This window comes from Hyla sarda, chromosome 3 (assembly GCF_029499605.1).
Source record: "Hyla sarda isolate aHylSar1 chromosome 3, aHylSar1.hap1, whole genome shotgun sequence".
Taxonomy (NCBI): domain Eukaryota; kingdom Metazoa; phylum Chordata; class Amphibia; order Anura; family Hylidae; genus Hyla; species Hyla sarda.
This window is the reverse complement of record NC_079191.1, coordinates 98,146,224-98,167,898: the sequence shown is the minus strand read 5'-3', so window position 1 is coordinate 98,167,898 and position 21,675 is coordinate 98,146,224. Positions and strand designations below refer to the sequence as shown.

Sequence of the window (21,675 nt, the reverse complement as noted above, 5' to 3'; positions counted from 1 at the left end):
CTTATGTCCATAATTATACAGTTATACCTCTTTTACTTTTTTTAAGATGATGTTGAGCCAAACAATCTAGCTGTTATACCCGGTATGGGTATTCCAGAACAGCTGAAAATGGCAATGGAACAAGAACAGATGGGTAAGATCATGTTAGATTGTTGCTTATTTCTCAGATTTGTTTGACTTACTTGCCACCTGGTGTTAACTTTTTTTTTAATTTTTTTTTTCTTATAGGAAAAGAAGAGACTAATTCAGTAGAAATGACGATCCCAGGCTTGGACTGGGGAATGGATGAAATGATGCTGAAAGATCAGAAAAAAGTTCCACAGAAGAAAGTTCCATATGCCAAACCCATACCTGCTCAATTTCAACAAGTTAGTCAACAAATATGACTCTTAATCAAATGCTTGCTAAAAATGCTGCGTCTGTTAAGAAACCTTTTGAGCTTTGCCACACAGCTACTTGGAATGATAACAATACACTATGTTCATATTGATATCATGGCTTAAAGGAGAACTCTGGTACATTACATCTTATCCACTATCCACAGTACAGGGGATAATTGTCTAATTGCAGGGAGACCCACAGCAATCTCCTGCCCGGCACCCCAGCTCTCCTCATGCATGGAGCAACCTCCACTCTGTGCCGGATTACTGTGGATAGGGGATGAAATGTAATTTACCGGAGTTCCCCTTTAGGGTCAATTCGCATGTACAGTATCCTGCACAGAATTTGTAACTGCAGATTAGAAGCTGTGTTCAGTCATTTAGTTTACATTGAAATCTGCAGCAGAAAATCCTGCTCATCAAATCTGCACAGGATACTGTATGTGTGAACACGCCCTTATGTGTGAACACGCGTTTTTGTTTTGTTTTCTCTTTTCCCCCTGGCTGTCGCAATAAAAAAAAAAAAAATATTATATTTAAATGGTAACTCTCATTAAAACTAATTTTTGCTATTGCTTTCCTTATGGTAAATTGGTAAATAAAAAATATTTCTAATATACTTTTGTTTAAAAAAACGAAGTTTTTTTCTGTTTTATTTGTGCTTAAAAAAGCTCGAGCACATTTTCCCCCATCTCATACACAGACTTTGGACCGAAGCCCAAACACAGGAAGTGCAGTCTGGAGTGCCGAGGGGTGTGTGTCCAGCCTCATCCAATCATAGCTCCTCTCACACTTAACTGCCATATGCTGTTGGTTGGACCCCCTCAGCACTCCAGGCTGCACTTCCTGTGTTTGGGCTTCGATCCAAAGTCTGTGTATGAGATGGGGGAAAATGTGCTCTTGACCTTTTTTTAAGCACAAATAAAACAGAGAAAACTTCATTTTTTTTTTTAAAACAAAGTATATTAGAAATATTTTTTATTTACCATAAGGAGTGCAATAGCAAATTTTTTTTTTATAAGAGTGACCATTTAACTTACCTTCCACCGTTCCCTTGGTGCACCGATATTGGTCTCCAATCAGTTCTATGGTCCCGATCTTCTTCTGCATTGTGGGGCCCAACCCGTCACAATGTGCTGAGTTTATCGCTGTCCAAAGCAATGTCCCGGCTCGGCCATTGGTAGCTCAGCACCTGGCAAAAGTGGGACATCGCTGAAGCTGGCAATAAGCTCAGCGCAGTGTGAATAATGTTGCACGCCTGCATATACTTATTAAAAATTGGACGAGAAGTGTATATATGATGTAAATAAAATTTAAAAAAAATCTCTAAAATCCGATTTCTCAGTCGCTCTTCATTGGGGGACACAGATACTCATGGGTATATGCTCTTGCAACTAGGAGGCGCAGACAAGGGGGAAAAAAATGTTTTCTCCTCCCTGGCAGATATACCCACCCACTGGAAATGAGGTAATCAGTTTCAGCTTGTCAGTAGGAGGCAAGACACATGTCTGGGAGTTCCCCAGACCTGGTTTTTATTATTTTCTAGTAAGGGCTTTTTAGTTAGGTTTTTCCTCCATTTTGTTTCCTTTTTTCAGGTGGGGGTTCAGCAGCATGGCGCTACCTGTACCCCCATGTGTGACAAAGGGGCACGGAACATAAGAGTATGGGCCGTCAACCCCTTATCGTCAGCGCCTGGAGGTTGTACCCTGGGTCAGAGTCCCCCACTTGCCCCTACTCGCCCCGCTATATTTGCCTGGTATGATGCAGCGTGGCCAAAAGCTGGCTGAAGCCGTCTAGGTGAGTATATGAAGATGGAGTCCGCGGGTGAGTATGTACCCCCCCCCCCCCCACACACACACACACACACACACACACACTTCTGACAGGGCCTGTGGCAGGACTTGAGGGGTTAATATCCTCCATGGGTATCTTTTAGCGCAGTCACTTTCTGGACTGGCATTTGTGGTTTGAGGATTTGCCAGTCCTCAACAATTTAAGGGGCCATGGTCCCGATCTTAAATGGGGTCTGGATTCCCAACTGTAGTCTCACCAGGAGTTACGGAGGCTGTTCTGTCTCCGTTCACTCACAGGTGCTGGCGGCCGTGTGGCTGGACGGGGACTCGGAGCATATCTACGTCCCCCGCCCCCTCTCCTGCAGCGGGAAAGTGGGGTTGTATTTCTCCTCCCCTGCCGGTTGTTATTTGGAGGTGGAGGAGTTGGCAGGAGGAGGAAAAAGTAGTAATAATAATAATAATAATAAAAAAAAAGTAAATTAAATAAATAAATATGTACATATATATATATATATATATATATATATATATATATATATATATATTCAACTTTGTGTGCTGCATCCTTGCAGTCACTCCATGTCAGCCCTTTTACCTATCCAATTGAGCCCCTGCCCACAGGCAGAACTTAGGCAGCCCACTGTGGTGGGTCAGTTCCTGGGATGTATACTCCCTTGGAACACCCTTGGGATACACGTTTTGTCTGTTTTCCTCTACTGCCTGTTACCACGCCCCTATGCCTAGGGAGTCCACCATATGGCTTTTATTCCCGGGAGGGTACTGGACATCCGGAGCAGTGGTTTTCTTATCCGCTGGTCATCCATTGAGAAGGGTTCTTGGCATATGTATACTCTATGATTCCCCCCCTCCACAGGTCATCAATCTCATAGCGGCCGCATCTGCGGCTGGCATTACGGTACCCCACTGCTAGTGCGAGTTGTCCAAAGGAGTGACCTGTTGTATACTATGGACCCATACCAGTAAGCCAGACAGTGGTCTGTGCGGTTTCCTCCGCCACCTGTCATCTATCAAATGCCTGATGTCTCTGCGGCTGGAGTTCCGATACCCCACTGATGTGCGCGGTGTCTGAAGGAGTGTCCTGGCGTTTCCTATGGACACTATACGGGGCGACGGGCATAAAATCCTAAACTCCTCGGCCTCCCCCGATTTCCCAGGGTGGCGAGGATTCTATCCATGGCACTGTTGTCTGTGCGGTTTCTGCTGCAGTCGGTCTCCCTTCTCTGAGCAGCCACGTGCATGCCTGGGGTTTCCCTTACCTCTCTGCTGGTAGGAGGAATCTGGGAGAGGCTCCCTGCAGGTACACAGGACTGATGCCAGTCAGCCAGACATTTGTCTGCATGGTCTCCTACACCACCAAGTTGCCCATTGGATCGGCCACACTCCAGTACCCCACTTTCTGTGGGAGGGTTCAAAGAAGTGACTTTGTGCCTTCAGGAATCCTATACCAGTCAGACGGTTGTCTGCATGATTTACACTACTTCTGGTCACCTACCATACATGGCCCGCACCGTGTTGCATGTTCAGGTAACCAAACTGTGGTTCCGAGTGAGTGACCCCATGTTGATCCATGGGCCTTGTACAATGCACCACATTGTGGTTTGCACCTACCTCTCCACATGCCTGGCGCTCTCACGGCTGAGGGCTCATAACCTACTTACAGTGAGTGGTTCTGATTAAGGGACCCGGTGAGTCCACGGTCCCTATGCCAATTGGCCAGGACTGTGTCTGCATGGTTTTCTAATCGACCAGGTCACCTCCCCCATACCGGCCTCTCCTGCGGCTGAAGTCCGGTGGCTCACTTTCAAGATAAAGTTCAGAAAATAGGTTTTCGGCGGTATAGCACCTCTGTTCTGGCAGGGGGCCTGATGGGGCAGCAGTCTGTTCTCCAGCCCCCCCTTGCCTCCAGGTACCTTATTGCGTTCCTGTGCAGGGTGGCTCCGACACCTGCTCTTTTGCCTTAGACAATGGCCAGGATGGCTCAGTTGACGCACTTTCTGCCCCCTTCTTTTTTTTTTTTTTTTTTGCAGGGTCCAGGGTTTCACCAAACGCTATATGTTGCTGCGTGTGCTTCCTCCTTGCATTTGTAGTCCCGTCTTGTATCTTTACCAGCTCCAGTGTCCAGGATTTAAATCCCTCTGGGGCCGCAAGTGGCTCCTCCATGCCTTGGTATATTTTCGCAGGGTTCCTGGGGGCAAGTCCTCCCAATATTTTGACCGTTACCGTAGGGGGGCATTTCCTCGCTCCTACAGTACCTGTTGCACTTGGCAATCCCCCTTCCGCAGGAGGTACGGGTTTCAGGGAGCTCAGCACGGGCTGTACCTCAGTCTCATCTCCACCACCCCTTGTATTCCCTCCATCAGGGGAACTGTTTCGCTGGGTAATTTCTACTGCTAAGATGGAGCCATCTCTCCCTTCCCCCTACATGGCTAGGCTGCCTGGCTGGGCCCTTGTTTTCATGCTGAGACGACTCAGAAGAGTTGTTCGCTGGCTATGCTTGTGTGCTTACTGCCCCCGATTGCAGCCTTGCTCTGCTCCTTGTTCTTGGTTATCTACGGCTGCTCATGCAGCCAAGGCAAACTCCTTTGTAGGAGGAGTTTATGCAATCAATGTTTGTAACCTGCCATTGCTCTCCTCCTCCCTTGATGCAATCTCTTTGGAAGGGTGTGTTTATCCTTCCCTTTGTTGGTGTCAGTTGTGTTTCTCCGTTGCAACAGTCTTTTGGAGCAACCTTCTTGTGCCCAGTTCCCTTTTGCTTCCCCCTCTGTTCCCGTCCTTACGGGACATTGCTTCGGAATACTCTGGTCCACTCAGTTTGCTGGGGTCCCAGACCAGTTAGTTTCTATCCTGGGATGCTGTGGCGTGCCTTTTTTCTAGGTCGGCTCTCCTGATTCTTGGGCCTTGGTGCTGGTTAAGGTCTCAGGCATGTTTAGCGATCCTGCCCAGACTTCTCCGCAATCTCATTTGTGGGGCGGTCTCTCTGTACCGCACATAATCTTTTCTCGACACGGAAGGTTGTCACCCGGAGCGTTTTGCAGATGTTAGGTTTACTTTACCTTCAGTTGTAAGTTTTCCTGGAGAATTAGGAACCTCCTTTTCCTATGTCTGCTGCTTCGGTGTTTCAGGATGCTCCTTTTTCAGGGTCTTCTGCTCCTTTTTGGACATTTAGGTGACTCTGGAACCTCCAGTTCCCATGTCGGTGGCTTTGGTGTTCCGTATCCCCTTTTCAAGGTGTCCCGCTCCTTTTTTGGCAGTTCTTACCTTCTGTCTCCTCCTTCGGGGTCCATGTACTCCTGAGATGGATGGCGTTCTGGTCATCCGGATTCTACCAGTCGAGCTAATTTTGCCTCCCGGGTGCTCGCGGTGGGCCCCTGGGACAGGGGTTTTGGGTCTGCATGTGTTCAGGTCATTGACCTTCTGTGCCAGACCTCTGCGCCATCTTTCTTTTTTCCAGTGGTTTTCTGGTCTCCACCTTCTGTGCTCGCCTTCTACTCTCCCTGGTGTTTTTCCGCCATGTTCTCTTAAATCGGTTGACTCTGGATGGGTTTCTCTTGTTGTGCGCTAATTACATTTTTGTTTTCCAGGCGAGCTAGCCCTCTGTCTAGTTCTCTTTTCCTTGGAGTTGATTTCCTACCTCCTTCCTGGATAGTTCCGGCCTATCTGGCTTCCTAGTCAACCTTTTCTTGTCTTTCTCTATTGACGTAGGTTTCTTGCCTCTGCATAGAACGGTCCCTTCCTTTGGCGTCCTAGTCCATCTCCATGGCCAGGGGACCTTCTCAGTTTCTGGGCCTCAGTTGTCTCTGGCCCAGGGTCTCGTCTGCAGGCCTTACGGACGAGTGGGTTCAGTCTCTGGACTGTTTCCCGTTCTCTGGTGGTTGTTGTTCTCACCCTAGGGGACTGCTTTGGTACGTCCCATCAGTATCGGTTTCCCACAATGAAGAGCGACCGAGAAAAGGAGAATCTTTGTACTCGTCGTAACATCTCTTTCTCGTAGCCTTCATTGGGGGACACCGCACCCACCCATTTCTTCAAATATTTTTTTTCTTCAGCTTCTCTCTTCCGGTTATTGTTTTTTTTATTTTTAGTTTTTATCTGGGATTCTTTTCTAGGGTCCTTCGGACAAATTTCTTTGTTGACTTCTCCTTCTTCTTTGTGACAAAACTGATTACCTCCCTTCCAGTGGGCGGGTATATTCTGCCAGGGAGGAGACGACTTTTTTTCCTAGTGTCAGTGCCTCCTAGTGGCAAGAGCATATACCCATCAGTAACGGTGTCCCCCAATAAAGGGTTCGAGAGAGATTTTACGGTGAGTACAAAAAAATCTTCTTTTATAATTTTAGGCCTGGCTGCAGAATAAAGTGCCACTTATGCCGGCTTCAGAAGCTGTCCCAGAACTGCAAGAAGAGGTAAAATCTGATGAGAAGAAAAAGAATCAAGCTGAAATTGAACAAGAGATGGCAGCTCTACAGTATACCAACCCACAGCTGCTTGAGGTATGTTTGATTCTGGTGTGATGAATGCAGTTTATAGCATTATATAGCTATTTAGTGGAAATCTGTGGGAATAAAATTGACTTGGACACAGTGCCTCTCAGGCCCTTATATGCAGTATGCTCTTATGTATTCTGGAGCTTCTAATGGGAGATTGGTCAATATTCTGCAGGTTGCCCCATTGCACTCACTGATTTATTTATTTTATGTAGTGCTAAATATAAAGAGGTATAAACCCTAGATAAGCCCATAAAAATTAGCTGCTATTGTTATGTGTTGAAAAATGTATAAGGGTGCTTGTAATATGCAGAATAACTCTGGCTATAAGAGCAGGATTTACTTCTGTGATTGGGTTGTTCATAAGTGACAGGTTTTCTGTTGGGCTTGCTGCCTTATCTCATCTCATTCTTTAAAATATGCATAGCTTTAAATTGGAGATTTTCCTAGTTTTTATAACGGAAAATATTCATTTTATTAAAAAAAATAGCATAATATTCGCCTCCTGTCTTTAATATAGCTCACAGCAGCAAGGTTAACAAATTGAAAGAAGGTGAAGAAAACTTTAGCGCAACCAAACATAAGGTAGCACTGTAACAGCCAATCCATATAGATCATAGTTCATAAAACCGCCAAGCTCCAACTGTAAATCCTCTTTCTTGTTGCGAGGATGAGAAGAATCAGAGACAGCAGTATCTCAAACGTAGAACTGAAATTCATAACTGGATAGAACGAAGAAGAAATCTGAAGAAAAACTTGACCACGTAGACATCCATGTATCATCAGAATTAAACTGAAAAAGAAAATAATAATAAATAGGGAGGGTCAATAGGGTGGGATAATATTCGCCTCCTGTCTTTAATAAAATCCATATTTTCCGTTATTAAGACGGATAATAGAAACAATATAAAAAACATTATAAAACAACATAATAAAATATATTCAAACTACAGATAAAGAAATAAGAGAAGAAGGTCTGAAGTAGAAAGTTTTGTAAGTAGACTCAGAAGACCAATTCGCAGCTTTTAAAACATCTGAGAGAGAACCTCCGGATTGAAAGATTTTGGTGGACATTGCCCCTCTGGTTGACTGGGTGCCGAAAACAGAAGTATCAACACCTGCTATGTGCATGTTTGTTTGATCCATCTAGCTAGGGTGGAAGAAGAAACGGGAAGATGAGGCTTACAAAAAGATATTAACAATTGAGAAAGAGAAGGATTTCGGAAGGAATTTGTTTTGCGTTCTTAAGAATGTAAACAGTGAACAACACAAGTTAATATTGTGAGGAAAGGATGGGTAAAAAAACTAAATATAAGTTGGTTTTTGTGCGTTTATAGATGTAAATAGAACGCCTTGAGGGGTAAAAGATCTAAGAGAAATATTCAAAGCTCTCACATCCGAAACTTTTACAAGAGATCAAACCTAGAAGCATAGAAAGTTTGAAGTATAGAAGTTTTAAAGACAAGGAATCATTATCACCTAATGAATCTAGGAAAGATAAAACGAGATTAACATCCCAAGTAGAATGATATTTGGAAAGAGGAGGTCTCCGAAAACGAATACTTTTTAAGAGTCTTCAAACTAAAGGATGTTTGCCAACAGGGATAGAATCGATTGGAACGTGATTAAATGAAATGGCGGAACGATAAACATTGATGGACAGTAGGGTTTACCTAATTCAAAAGAAGTAGAGAGGAAATTTAAAATGAGTTAGAGAAAACTGAACAGGATCCAGATCCCGTTGTGCGCACCAATTAGAACAAATTTTCCAGGCAGATTTGGTGCCTGGTGCCCAATCAAACCTATATAAGTAAGATATCATTTTAACCGTATGGACCTAAAGAATAAAGACAAGGTGTCTTTTGTACCCAAAAATGTACTGCGTAGAAACGGAAGCCCCCAAAAGAAAAAAAAAATATTTTTTTTCTTCAATTTTATCGCACAATGACTTTTTTTTCCGTTTGGCCGTGGATTTTGGGGTAAAATGTCTGTCACTGCAAAGTAGAATTGGTGGTGCAAAAAATAAGCCATAATATGGATTTTTAGGTGGAAAATTTAAAGGATACCTCTCATCAAAAAAACTTTTGATATATTATAGATTAATGTATTCAGTATAACTTCACAATTGCATGTTATTAAATAATATGCTTCTTTCTATTTAATTTTCCACTTTGAAGAAATGACCACTAGGGGTCTCCCTACCAGTCCTGGCAGCAAGCATTTCAGACTCATGCTGGAGTCCTAAACACTACGAGCTGCCAGTCTGCTTTGTTCACAAAGGAGAACACTCAGAGCCACCAGCCTGCTTTGTTCACAGCCTGTTTGGCTGTGAACAAAGCAGGCTGGCAGCTCTGAGTGTTTAGGACACCAGCATGAGTCAGAAATGCTTGCTGACAGGACTGATCGGGAAAAATACAATAGAAAGAAGCATATTTTTCATTAACATGCTATTGGAAAGTTATTCAACATTTCATTCATCTAAAATATATCAAAAGTTTATTTGATGAGAGGTACCCTGTAAAGCGTTATGATTTTTTGAAGGTAAGGAGGAAAAAACGAAAATGCAAAAACTGAAAAACGCTCCTTAAGGGGTTAAAAAAGAATAGCATAATATGAGCCTCAGTCTTATAATAAAATTGTTGCTCTTACCTCAACTCTGCTTTATGAACTATGGTTTTTACAATTTGGCCAGCCTCACTCATTGGATAAGTTTTATTTATTTATTTTTTTTGTTAGTAACATGATCGTAATGCTTGAAAAACTCATATATTATACATTATTCTTTGTGACTGCATACTATGGGAAATACATTTTATTAAACTTTTTTTTTATTTTTTTTGCAGCAATTGAAGATCGAAAGGATAGCACAGAAGCAGGCAGAAGCTCCAGGGCAATCCCAAGGCCTTGCTTCACCCTTAGGGGCACCTCCACAAGTTTCTTCAGCATTTCCTGCTTCAGGACCACAAAATCAACCACCACCAAATTTCCAGCAGCCTCACCCATCACAACCAGTGGCAATGAACATGCAGCATGGGCCTCAAGGACAATTCAGGCCACAAGGGCCTCAAGTACCTGGAGGTCCCGGTTTCATGGGTCCAGGTAATCAGAACATACGACCTCAGGAAATGCATCCTGGAATGCCTAGACTTGCCGGGCCTGTAGGACCTATGGGTCCTCAAGGTCCTCCTGGTAATGCTGGACCACCTGGGCATCTAGCTTCTCAAATGCCACAAGGTCCCAGAGGAGTTCCACCCTCTCATCATGGAATGCAAGGAGGTCCTGGCCCACAGGGGCCTTTAATGGGTGTTGCTCCTAGAGGTGTCCAGCAAGGTCCTAATCAGGGAATGCTTATGGGGCATCCAGCACAAGATTTGAGGGGACCTTCAGGTGCTGTACTCGGACATGGCCCTGATGTTAGAGGACCAATTGATATGAGAGGACCCTCCGACATGCGTGGACCCCAGGATATGCGGGGACCTTCTGATATTCATGGACCTCAAGATATGAGAGTCCTTCCTGATATGCGAGGCCCTCAAGACATGAGGGGTGGCCCAGATATGCGAGGTCCTCTAGACATACATGGCCCTCAGGACATCAGGGCTCCAGACTTACGTGGCCCTCAGGATATGAGAGGACTTTCAGATATGCATGGCTCTGTAGACATGAGAGGTCCACCAGATATGCGAGGACCTCATGATATGCGAGGCCCCCCAGATATGCGTGGCCCACATGAAATGCGCGGTCCCCCTGATATGCGTGGTCCTCCTGACATGTGCGGCCCTCCAGACATGCGAGGTCCTCCAGACATGCGTGGCCCCCAGGACATGCGTGGCCCTCCAGACATGCGTGGCCCCCAGGATATGCGAGGACCTCCAGACATGCGTGGACTTCAAGATATGAGAGGACTGCCAGATATGCGTGGCCCTCCTGACATGAGGGGTGGTCCTGACATGCGTGGACCTTCTGATATGAGGGGTGGTCCTGACATGCGCGGCCCTCCTGACATGAGGAGTGGCCCTCCTGATATGAGGGGTGGCCCTGATATCCGTGGCCCTCCAGAAATGAGGGGAGGTCCAGATATGCGTGGTCCTCCTGAAATGAGGGGAGGTCCAGATATGCGTGGTCTTCCTGATATGAGAGGTGGTCCTGATATGCGTGGCCCGCCTGACATGAGGGGTGGTCCTGACATGCGTGGTCCCCAGGACATGAGGGGTGGTCCACATGAGATGCGAGGCCCACATGACATGAGAGGGCCACCTGATGTTCGTGGTCCACAGGATATGAGGAGAACTGATGTAAGAGGGCAACATGATATGCGTGGCCAGCAACACATGAGGGGTGCTCAGGACACTAGGGGGCCATCCGACTTGCTCGTTTCTCCAGATATACGAAGCCCTCAAGATATAAGAGGTCCTCAAGACATGCGAAATCTTCAAGATGTTAAAGGTCCCCCGGATATGAGTGGTCCTCCTGAAATGAGAGGTCCCCAAAACAGGGGGTCAAATTTAGGACTTTCTCAAGAAACCCATGGACAGTCAGTATCCCAAGGTCCAACAGGAAATTCTCAAGGGCCTCACAATTCGCAGAATCCAGCAAGGGCATCCCACCAATCACAACAGAAAACCCCATTACTGGGAGATGGTCCTAGGCCTTTTAACCAGGTAACTGCCTTTAATAATGACAGGAAATACTTTGATAGAAGACGCCATTTCTAGTTTCACATGCTTTGCTGATTGAAAATGATCATTTAGAACCTAGTGCTGTTTTCATTTCCAAATCTATTGTACAACAAACCACCTGGAGCAAATCACTTTCTACTTGAAAACTGACTTTAAGAAGTCTGTTACATAAAGTGTTTTTGCTGACGGTATTTTAACACTGTTTATGAGCCAGCCATAAAAGAATATTCATGATAACTTACTATTCTATACAGTTTAACTATAAAACCATGAAAAACCCCTAATATAGTATTGCCTCTAAGAGGAGACTTGAAGACAAAGTGCAAAGGAACTGTCAGCTTGTTTCAAGACTCGCCTTAGTCAAGGAGTCCAACGACAAGTGAAAGTTTGTCCATGTGTGTCTGCACTGTAAATGGTTAATGCTGAGATTACAGATTTATACAGTATATTTTTATACCAAAAAAGCTTCACTGATAATAAATTTTTTAAATTTTTTTGCATTATTTGAAGTCTCTGCACTGAAAAGGTTTTTATTCAAGGCCAAACAATCATGCACCACAAGGTCACATTAACACCTGTTAATTGTAACGCATGTATTTGTCTAGCGGAGAGTTTATAGAAAGGGAGAACTTGTCACAGGTTTCACTTTTGTAAAAAAAAAAAAAATGTAATTTGTGGCTGTGTTAATGTGTTCACATGACACTTCCCAGTTTCCCGGTTTAGCAGGAGAGACAGGCCTCCCACAGCCCAGCAGATATACACCCATTTTCACCCAAAACTGATGTAAATTGTTGCTAAAAAATCTATGCTAGCTCATAGCTCGTGTACACTTGAATCTGTGGTGCTCAGCCACACATGCAACAAATGTATTAAGCCCCTAGCAACTTACTGTCCCTAAAGCCAAAAGTGATATACTGAACACCACATTCTGGCCTTAGGTTGTATAGGCTATTATATGTGTGTTTTCAAGTAGAAGAAACAGACATGGTCGCACATCTACATATTGTATTTTGATCTACTTGCTTCTCAGCATAAATTCAAAAACGAACAGGTTGTTAGTATACATTTTGATCAAAAGGTACAAGCCCACTCTCCACATCAAGGCCACCTAATTAGAGTGGGTCCCTAACGTCCCTAGCATAAAATGGCGTAGCACTGGGCAGCGACCACCACCACCGCGACACCAGTGCCCACAAGGGGAACGACCCACTGGCAGAGCAGCCCCAATGCCATTCAAACCAGTCCATTATGTGTGTGTTGCTGTTATGGGACAAGAGTACAGAAGTATATGCAGTCACAAAATTATTCCTTTTAGATTGTCTAAAAAAATTGCACTATATGTTCGAATGGTATTGTGCAGAGAAAATTCACATCAAAGCGGCAGTATGCAGTAAAAGATTTACATAGGGGTTTTTATAACAATACTCATGTTCCATGGTTGAATTATTTACTGTGAGAAGTCTGGGTATATCCATCGGTGCATTACTGAGATCTGTTTAGTGCTTTTTTGGGATAACTGTAGGAGTATGCAGACTTATAATGACAAAAAGCACGCAAGATTATACTTTTTGGGAAGGACATAGGCCCAGATTTATCAAAGAATGTCTACGGTAGAGCTATTTTGCCACGTTTATTTGAGTGGTGGGTTTGACTAGCGTGCATCTTATTTATCAAGAAGGTGTAGCATGATGATGAATTTTGCTCAGCTCTGCTGTGGTGGGAGAAGCTCTACCAGATACACTTTTTCTAGACTCTTGTGAGGGAGGGAAGTAGACACTTTCCCAGGTCCTGAATTTGGAAGGTTAGGTGTTTTTACTTAATTTCACAAAGCTGCCTGGACATTTTTACTTTCACATTTGACGCTACAATAATATTTTATTGCGGTGTTTAAGGAGTTAAAGCTGGGCATCACCGTGATTGGTGATGGCTGGCATTAGAGATGGGTCCTGGTGGCAGATAGCCGCCAGGACCACCCAGCTATGACCCACGTGGGACGCTGTCATCCACAAAAGGTTAAAGGTTGAATTGCGGAAGGTAGAAGTGATCCTCACGCCTACTAGTAGGTGGTGTTGCTTTGCGCCTGAAAAAAGTACCTTTGCGCACAAAATTGCGACTTTTGACAAAAGTCGCAAATGATAAATACGTGACCACTGCATAGTCAAAAAGAAGTTCTATGGGTAGGCAAAGACGCATAAAAGTCATTAAATATGCTGCTTGCGCCTGAACTGCGCCAAAACATAGACAAAAAAATGCTCTAAAAGCAATGATAAATCTTCTTCCCCATAGAGTAGCTTCCTTGTAGGAGTCTAATACATCAATATTATGGTATCACGTGACACTGTTTGAAATACAAAGAATTCACATTGCAGACAATTTCTCCATTTGTTGGAGAAAGCAAGTGCATCTTTAATGGTGTATAGCTATGTAACCCCTTGTTTGCAGTAGCTTAAATGTGGAATCACAAATAAATAAATGATCCATACACCATGGTAAATTAGCTTATTGCTTATGTTGTAAATAATTACATTTTTTAACATTTTATTCAATTATCCGTCCGAAAGGCCTTAGTGAAGGTTCCAAGAGTGCTGCTGACACCTCCCAGTCCTGGAATTCTCCCGGGCGGTCTTGAGAATGCAGAGATCTGTGACCGTAACCACGGTAAAAAGTGCGTGTGCAGTAAGGTGCTCTCTTTAGGATGGCTGGTCAGCCGTTCGGTCAGATGAAGCAAACCGAGGTTATGGGTGTATTAAACTGTTTTATTGGGAATAAAATCAGAATTTTCGGACAACGTCATTTAAATACAAAAAAAAACGTGAAAATTACAAACTATGGAGTTATACATAAAAGTTCTTAGTTACATTTGTATGATAGTTCTACATATCATTTATAAAATATAAAACAAGATGGTAGTTGGGATAAAATGTAATAAAATTCCTAAGATGACATATAGCATTTGTCCATTGTTGGGTAAAATACTCAGGTATAGTTGTATAGCTGTAACTATACTGGAGTATTTTACTCAACAATGGACAAATGCTATATGTCATCTTAGGAATTTTATAGTTTTTACCACAACTACCATCTTTTATATTTTATACATGATATGTAGAACTATCATACAAATGTAACTAAGAGCTTTTTACGTATAAGCCTGAAGTTTGTCATTTTTGCGGGTCTTTTTTTTTTTTGTATTTAAAGGACGTTGTCCGAAAATTCTGATTTTATTCCCAATAAAACTGTTTAATATACTCTTAACCTGGGGTTTGCTTCATCTGTCCGAATGGCTGACCAGCCATCCTAAAGAGAGCACCTTACTGCACCTGCACTTTTTACCGTGGCTACGGTTACAGATCTCTGCAAAATCAATCTTCAGAAATATTTGTGTGGAGGTAGAAAAGACCAGAGGACGACGCCTCGTGCGTTATCCCAATTTAAAGGGTCCCTCTTCGGGAGTATAGCAGGCTCTATAAATTTTCTGCTCACCTTGAGCGTACAGTATGCACACACACAACCCCATATAGGGGTACAGTAGCTAAATGCAAGCCCAGTAGGTGACTAGTTGAAGCTCTGTAGAATGCTGTGTAGAAAGGAGAAAATGACCTTAACAGCAGGCGCTCAGGTATCCAAGGAATCTGCACGACCAGATCATCGATATGAAGAAAGATTCAGCTTTATTATGTACAGCAAGAACGCGTTTCGGGGTAACACACACCTTCAGACAACATAGCAAACAAATTTTTTTTATATGAATGCTAAATGATGAGGTCAAGGTCACAAAAATCCATATATAGTAATTTTTATTAACTGTGTATGGATTTTTGTGAATACCCTAGACCTTTCTCCCTGCCACCATCTTGTTTCACAATCTGAAGGGGTGTTACCCTGAAACACGTTATTGCCATACATAATAAAGATGAATCTTTCTTCATATCGATGATCTGGTCATGCTGATTCCTTGGATACTTGAGCGCCTGCTGTTAAGCTCATCTTCTCCTTTCTACACTTCAAGAATATTGGCACTTGCAGACAGGATAGCTTCACGCAATTGCTACAAATTTGATGTATTAATATAGAACAGAAAAAAGTAAGTGCAACGCACAACTTAGGAGCCAGAGATTAACCGTCTGGACACGAACACCCAGAGTGTCTGAGGATAATTACTATTATATGTAAAAGGGAGAAATGACGGTCCTCAAAGGCTATAAGGTCCAGTCAGTAAAGGTTTTGAGAACTGTCATTTCTCTCTGTTACAAATGATGTATTAAAATTCTTTGAACAGACTATTCTGTCTTGTTCCAGAGTTTCTTTATAGGATTAGGATCGGACTGTGAAGGCCAGGGAAGCAAGGAAAACTTGCATGACACTGACCTTTGTGTGAGCACTGTGCTGTGGTGTTGTAACTTGTAGAGAAGAAAATGTGATCTTTTATGGCATTGTGCGATGTCCTGCTGCTATGCATGATGAGCCCTATTGTCCAAGCATTCTGACCCTCCCATCAGCAGGCAGCAACAGAAATTTGATTCATCTGGCCAGTCTTTCCTTTCTGTTTCCGTAAAGGGCCCATGCGTTTTCAATAACTGTTAGGGTAGGTTCACACCACGGTTTTGTCCCCACGGTTTTCTATCAGGTTTTTTTTTTACTCAAAACTGTATTCCTCAAAACTGGACCAAACTGTATGCAAGCGTGTGCTTAAAAAGAACCTGTATATGGTTTTTAACCATATACGTTTTGAAAATGTTGTGCCCGGTTGCATGCGGTTTCATATGGTTTTTAATAATTACATCAAATCCGGTTTTAAGACTTTTGTTTTTAAAAATTTCAATTGTCCTATTTAGAATACTTTAGAATCGAAATGCGCATGTGCAAAGTTAAAAAATGTATAGGGAAAACCGGATTGAACCGTAGACATATACAGTTCACTATGGTTCTCATTGACTTCCATGTTACAAAAACCGTATACGGTTACAATATGGTTTTTCACCCGGACCAAAAACCGTGGTAGAACATGGTTTAGAGTTTGTACCCCATAATTGTAAGCGCTGTGGAGTCTGTAGGCACTATATTTTTAAAATGTTTTTTCTATTTATTTATAGAGTACGGGGGGGGGGGGGGGGTGTAAGGGAACAAACCGTAGTGTGAACCCACCCTTAGCCCCCATACACATGGAGCTAAAATCCAGCACGACCAACCAAATACACTAGTAAACAAAGGTTTTGTGTCCTGGACGCTCAGTACTGTTTATGTATTTTTCTATAGCGATTCTGAATCAGTCATCAGAAATTGTCCCTCAGGCACCAGTTTTCCGCAATTGTATTTTCCATTGTAGTGGGTTAGCCTAACCCATCTTGATACTCCATACTTAAAAAAATCCAAATTTTTCTCCTCTAGTCCCTTTGGGCACTTCCTCAACCAACACTCATCGCACTGCGCATGACGGCAAGCCTGAGCGGTGAGATAAGGAGAGTAATGAGTTAGTGTACTTCCGGATGCCAATACTGCTGGTCATGCTATTTTATCTAGACTCTTCTGTAGAAGGAGAATCTTCATTTCTCACTTTGCTTTCAGTTCAGCTTTTGTGTTTTTTGGTGGTCTTGTTTCTAAAAATCCCTCGAAGCGGTTTGTATCATCCTGACAAATTCTGTTATTTTGTGCAGAGCTCACTTTTAAATCACAAGTGCCATTCATTTTATAATTTTAAGCTATTTTAAGTTGTAATTAAATGCGCAAAATATACCGTATACGTTTGAAAAATTATTTGTAAAATTGTAAACGTGTGTTACCCACAAACTATACTTGACACACAAATTTGGAAAGCAGAAACAGTGGGAAAAATACTATAAGAATTAAGCTATTTGGTCAAAAAAAACATGTAAAAGGTGAAATTTTGTTTACTAGTGTTACCTGCTCCAGTACATCATCTTTGAAGAACCAGCATGTACCTTTAAACAGTCTTTAAATTCCAGTATAAGGTTTATGAGCACTTTTAATCAGCTGTGTCCCTGGAAATGGTCGCCTGTTGTTTATCAGCCCGTCTGTGCTAGGAAACAATAAGTTGTACATTTGGACATGTTAATGAAGCACCAGTATTGTGTTTAGCTGCAATTTCCTTTACTATACACCACTCTTCATCGGACAATTCTTGTCATCTGTGAATAACCTCTTTAACCCCTCTGTTAACAAAATACCCATAGATGGTGCCCTTCTTGCGACATTGATAGCCAGTATAATTTCTTGCAGTTGCCCAGGTGCTGTAATGGATATATATTAGGGACAATGTAGAGAAAACCGCACTCACCCGATCAACGTGCACAGATTCTTTATTTCGTTGAACATCAACATAGAACACAGGAGGACTTATGGTCGGCAGGAACGCCAGGGAACAGGAGGTGTTGTTACAGCTGTTTCACGGGAACACAGCCCGCTTCGTCAGTCTGACGAAGCGGGCTGTGTTCCCGTGAAACAGCTGTAACAACACCTCCTGTTCCCTGGCGTTCCTGCCGACCATAAGTCCTCCTGTGTTCTATGTTGATGTTCAACGAAATAATCTGTGCACGTTGATCGGGTGAGTGCGGTTTTCTCTACATTGTCCCGATTGTGTCAAGCGATATGTGCCTTCTCTAACCAGCACCCCGACATAGCACACACCGTTCAGTCTCTACCCATACCTGAGAAAGCGGATACCTATTATCCAGTAAACTGCCTTCACCTGCATAGCAGTGCCGGACTCATACTCTTTCTACCTGCTCTAGGATATATATTAGGGTCATACTTGTTATTTCGTTTCCTATTGTTTAAAGTAGGTTCAGTCTGGGGCTTTATGGTAGGAAAGTTACATAAAAGCTTGACCTTAAAGGGGTACTCCGACACTTAGACATCTTATCCCCTATCCAAAGGATAGGGGATAAGATGCCTGCTTGCGGGGGTCCCGCCACTGGGGACCCCCGTGATCTTGCACGCCGCACCCCGTTTATAATCAGTCCCCAGAGCGTGTTCGCTCCGGGTCTGATTACTGTCGATCACTGGGCAAGAACGTTGTGACGTCAAGGCTCCGCCCCCTCAATGCAAGCCTATGGGAGGGGGCGTGACAGCTATCACGCCCCCTCCCATAGGCTTGCATTGAGGGGGGCGGAGCGTGACATCACAACGCTCCGGCCCCGTGATCGACAGTAATCAGACCTAAAGCGAACATGCTCCGGAGACTGATTATAAACTGGGTGCGGCGTGCAAGATCACGGGGGACCCCAGCGGCGGGACCCCCGTGATCAGGCATCTTATCCCCTATTCTTTGAATAGGGGATAAGATGTCTAAGCGGGGGAGTACCCCTTTAAAGGGCAACTCCGGTGGAAACAGGTGGAAGACAAATGTTTTCAAATTAATTGGCGCCAGAAAGTTAAATAGATTTGTAAATTACTTCTATTTCAAAATCTGAAGCCTTTAAGTGCTTATCAGCTGCTGTATACTACAGATAAAATTGTGAAGTTCTTTTCAGTCTGACCACAGTGCTCTCTGCTGACACCTCTGTCCATGTCAGGAATTATCCAGATTAGAAGAATATCCCCATAGAAAACCTTTCCTGCTCTGGACAGTTCCTGACAAGGACAGAGGTGTCAGCAGTAAACACTGTGGTCAGACTGAAAAGAACTTCACAAATTTCTCTGAAGTATATCTGTAGTGTACAGCAGCTAAGTACTGGAAGGGTTAAGATTTTTAAATGGAAGTGATTTACAAATCTGTTAAACTTTCTGGCACCAGTTGATTTGAAAACATTTTTTTCCCCACCGGAGGTCTTCTGTGTATAAACCTAGGCCATGGGTGTATAGGGCTCCTTACCTTGAATCTGTGTATACCTTTGTTTTGATAATTAATCCATCCGGGTTATAATATCACACTTAGAATTCAAAATTAGCTTTAAAAACTCAGGGGAACATTCCCCTGGGCTGAAAAGACACAGCAAAGTTTATCCACTTGATAACAATGCCTCTGAAACTGCTTGTAACCTCCTGAGAAGCGTTGCTAACAAATAGATGGAATAAACGTTGCGTGGCGTTTGCAGACAAGGGGAACGACCCATGGGTTTTTAAAGCTAATTTGCTTATAAATTACACATGATTTCTTCACACTGGAGGGGTCAATTATCAAGCCCTATACAGCTACAGGGGTGTGGAAATTTATTAAAACTACTTGTCCACGGGACTAAAACAGAGCAAAATCTTCTTGTCCCTCATGACGATCCACTTGTCTGGGCCAATTTTCGCTTTTACTCTCTCGTTTTTTCCTACTCTCCCTATAATAACCATAACTAACTAATATAATGATACCTTTTAATTTTTCCATAACATATGCTCCGAAACAAAAACAAAAAATTATTGGTGAAGTGAAATTGAAATGGTAAAAGATAATTTTTCAAATTTAGTGGTTTTCTTTTCTACGCCATTTACCTTGTGGTCAGCTAACGTTATTTTTAGAGATGAGCGAACTTACAGTAAATTTGATTCGTCACAAACTTCTCGGCTCGGCAGTTGATGGCTTTTTCTACATAAATTAGTTCAGCTTTCAGGTGCTCCCATGGGCTGGAAAAGGTGGATACAGTCCTAGGAGAATCTTTCCTAGGACTGTATCCACCTTTTCCAGCCCACGGGAGCACCTGAAAGCTGAACTAATTTATGCAGGAAAAGTAATCAACTGCCGAGCCGAGAAGTTCGTGATGAATTGAATTTACTGTAAATTCGCTCATCTCTAGTTATTTTGATACTTTAGGTCATCCTGTTACAGCAGTACCAGATTTGTGTAATTTGTCATGTTTTACTAATTTAAAAAAATTCAGAACTTTTTCGAAATTTTTTTTAATTACCTTTTTCTGAACCATGTAGCTTTTTTTTTTTTTTTTTTTTTGCATACAAAGCAGTATGAGGGCTAATTTTTTTTGCACCATAATGTTTTTTTTTTTGTATCTGTACCTTTTTGGTATTGACCTGACTAATTAAGGTCTATTCCCATGTACAGTATTCTGCGCAGATTTGATGCGCAGGATTCTCTTCTGCAGATTTCAATGTAAACTGAATGACTTGAAATCCTGTGCATCAAATATGCGCAGAATACTGTACGTGTGAATGGACCCTTAATCGCTTTTTTTCTCGGATTTTATAAAAATTGCAATTCTGCTGTTTATAAAAAAAAAAAAAAATTATTTCTTTTACATTTACTATATGGCATACATAATGTTATATTTTAATAGTTCCTACAGTTACGCACACAGCCATAGCAAATATGTTTGTTTTGAGGCTAAGTTTCGACTTTTTTTTTCTGGCAGTTTTTGGAGATCTCCCACTGCAGTTTTTGAGCCAAAGTCAGAAGTGGATCCATAAGGGAGGAGAAGTGTAAGTCCTTCCTTTTATATGTCCTATTCCTTTTGAATACACTTCTGACCTGGGCTCAAAAACTGCAGTGGCAGATCTCCAAAAACTGCCAGAAAGAAAAAAAAAAGTCGAAACTTAGCCTTATTATGTTTACATGTTTTTATATAGGAAAAAGGGGTGATTTTAACTTTTAATATTGAAGGAGTTAATGTGTCTTTTAAACTTTTCTGAAAACTTTTTTTTTTTTTTACACTTTATTAGTCCCTTAGGGGACTATTAGGAGGAATCATTAGATTCCTCATGCAGATCAATAGAGTTCTATTGAACTTCATTGATCTGTGTTCTCTGCGATCTATTGATAGAGCCTGGCTGGATTAGGCTCTATCAATGACAGAACCACAGACACCAAGGAGCAGAGGTAAGCCCTCCGGCCACCTCTGCAGTGGATCGCCCCCCCCACCAGAGCGATCACACTGCGGGGGGGGGGGGGATCCGGATACCAGAGGCCCCTTGGGAGCGAAGGAAGGTATGTACATCTTAAATTTTTTTCTGCCGGCATTATGGAGGACAATCTTTATATTCTGAAGTTCTCCTTTAATGTCCGTCCCTGCTTGCCCGAAGCAGGGCTAAGGACCTGAAAAATTCACCTGCCCGGCGCCCTTAACTGCATGTCCTGGGCGTCGGGCGATAGGAATTCCACATCCCTGCAGCTATATACCATTTATTCACCAAAAACCTGCTGACAGGACCAGTGTTCACTTTGTGATGATAACTTATGTAATCCTTTAGAAGGCTGCCGCACGTTTATTATACAGTAAATGCCTGTTCCCACATGCTTTAGTTTGTGTAGTCTATGCTTCAGAAAGCAAGCAGTGCATAGTTCTGTTTTGTAAAGTATTACATGTTGTTTTGTTGACATCCCACATGAGTAATAAACAATAGGATATGTGATAAGATAAATG

At 42.8% G+C, this 21,675-nt stretch overlaps 1 protein-coding gene across 4 annotated transcripts in view; it reads left to right on the top strand.

Annotated features, from left to right (window-relative positions):
• The window catches only part of WDR33 (WD repeat domain 33), a 104,719-nt gene that overhangs the window by 67,766 nt on the left and 15,278 nt on the right, over positions 1 to 21,675 (top strand). For all 4 annotated transcript variants that reach the window (XM_056564750.1, XM_056564747.1, XM_056564749.1 and 1 more), the window contains exons 13-16: positions 47 to 133; positions 229 to 368; positions 6,531 to 6,683; positions 9,521 to 11,338. In XM_056564750.1, coding sequence (XP_056420725.1) covers positions 47 to 133; positions 229 to 368; positions 6,531 to 6,683; positions 9,521 to 11,338 — 2,198 coding nt within the window. The remainder of the gene's footprint in view (positions 1 to 46; positions 134 to 228; positions 369 to 6,530; positions 6,684 to 9,520; positions 11,339 to 21,675) is intronic.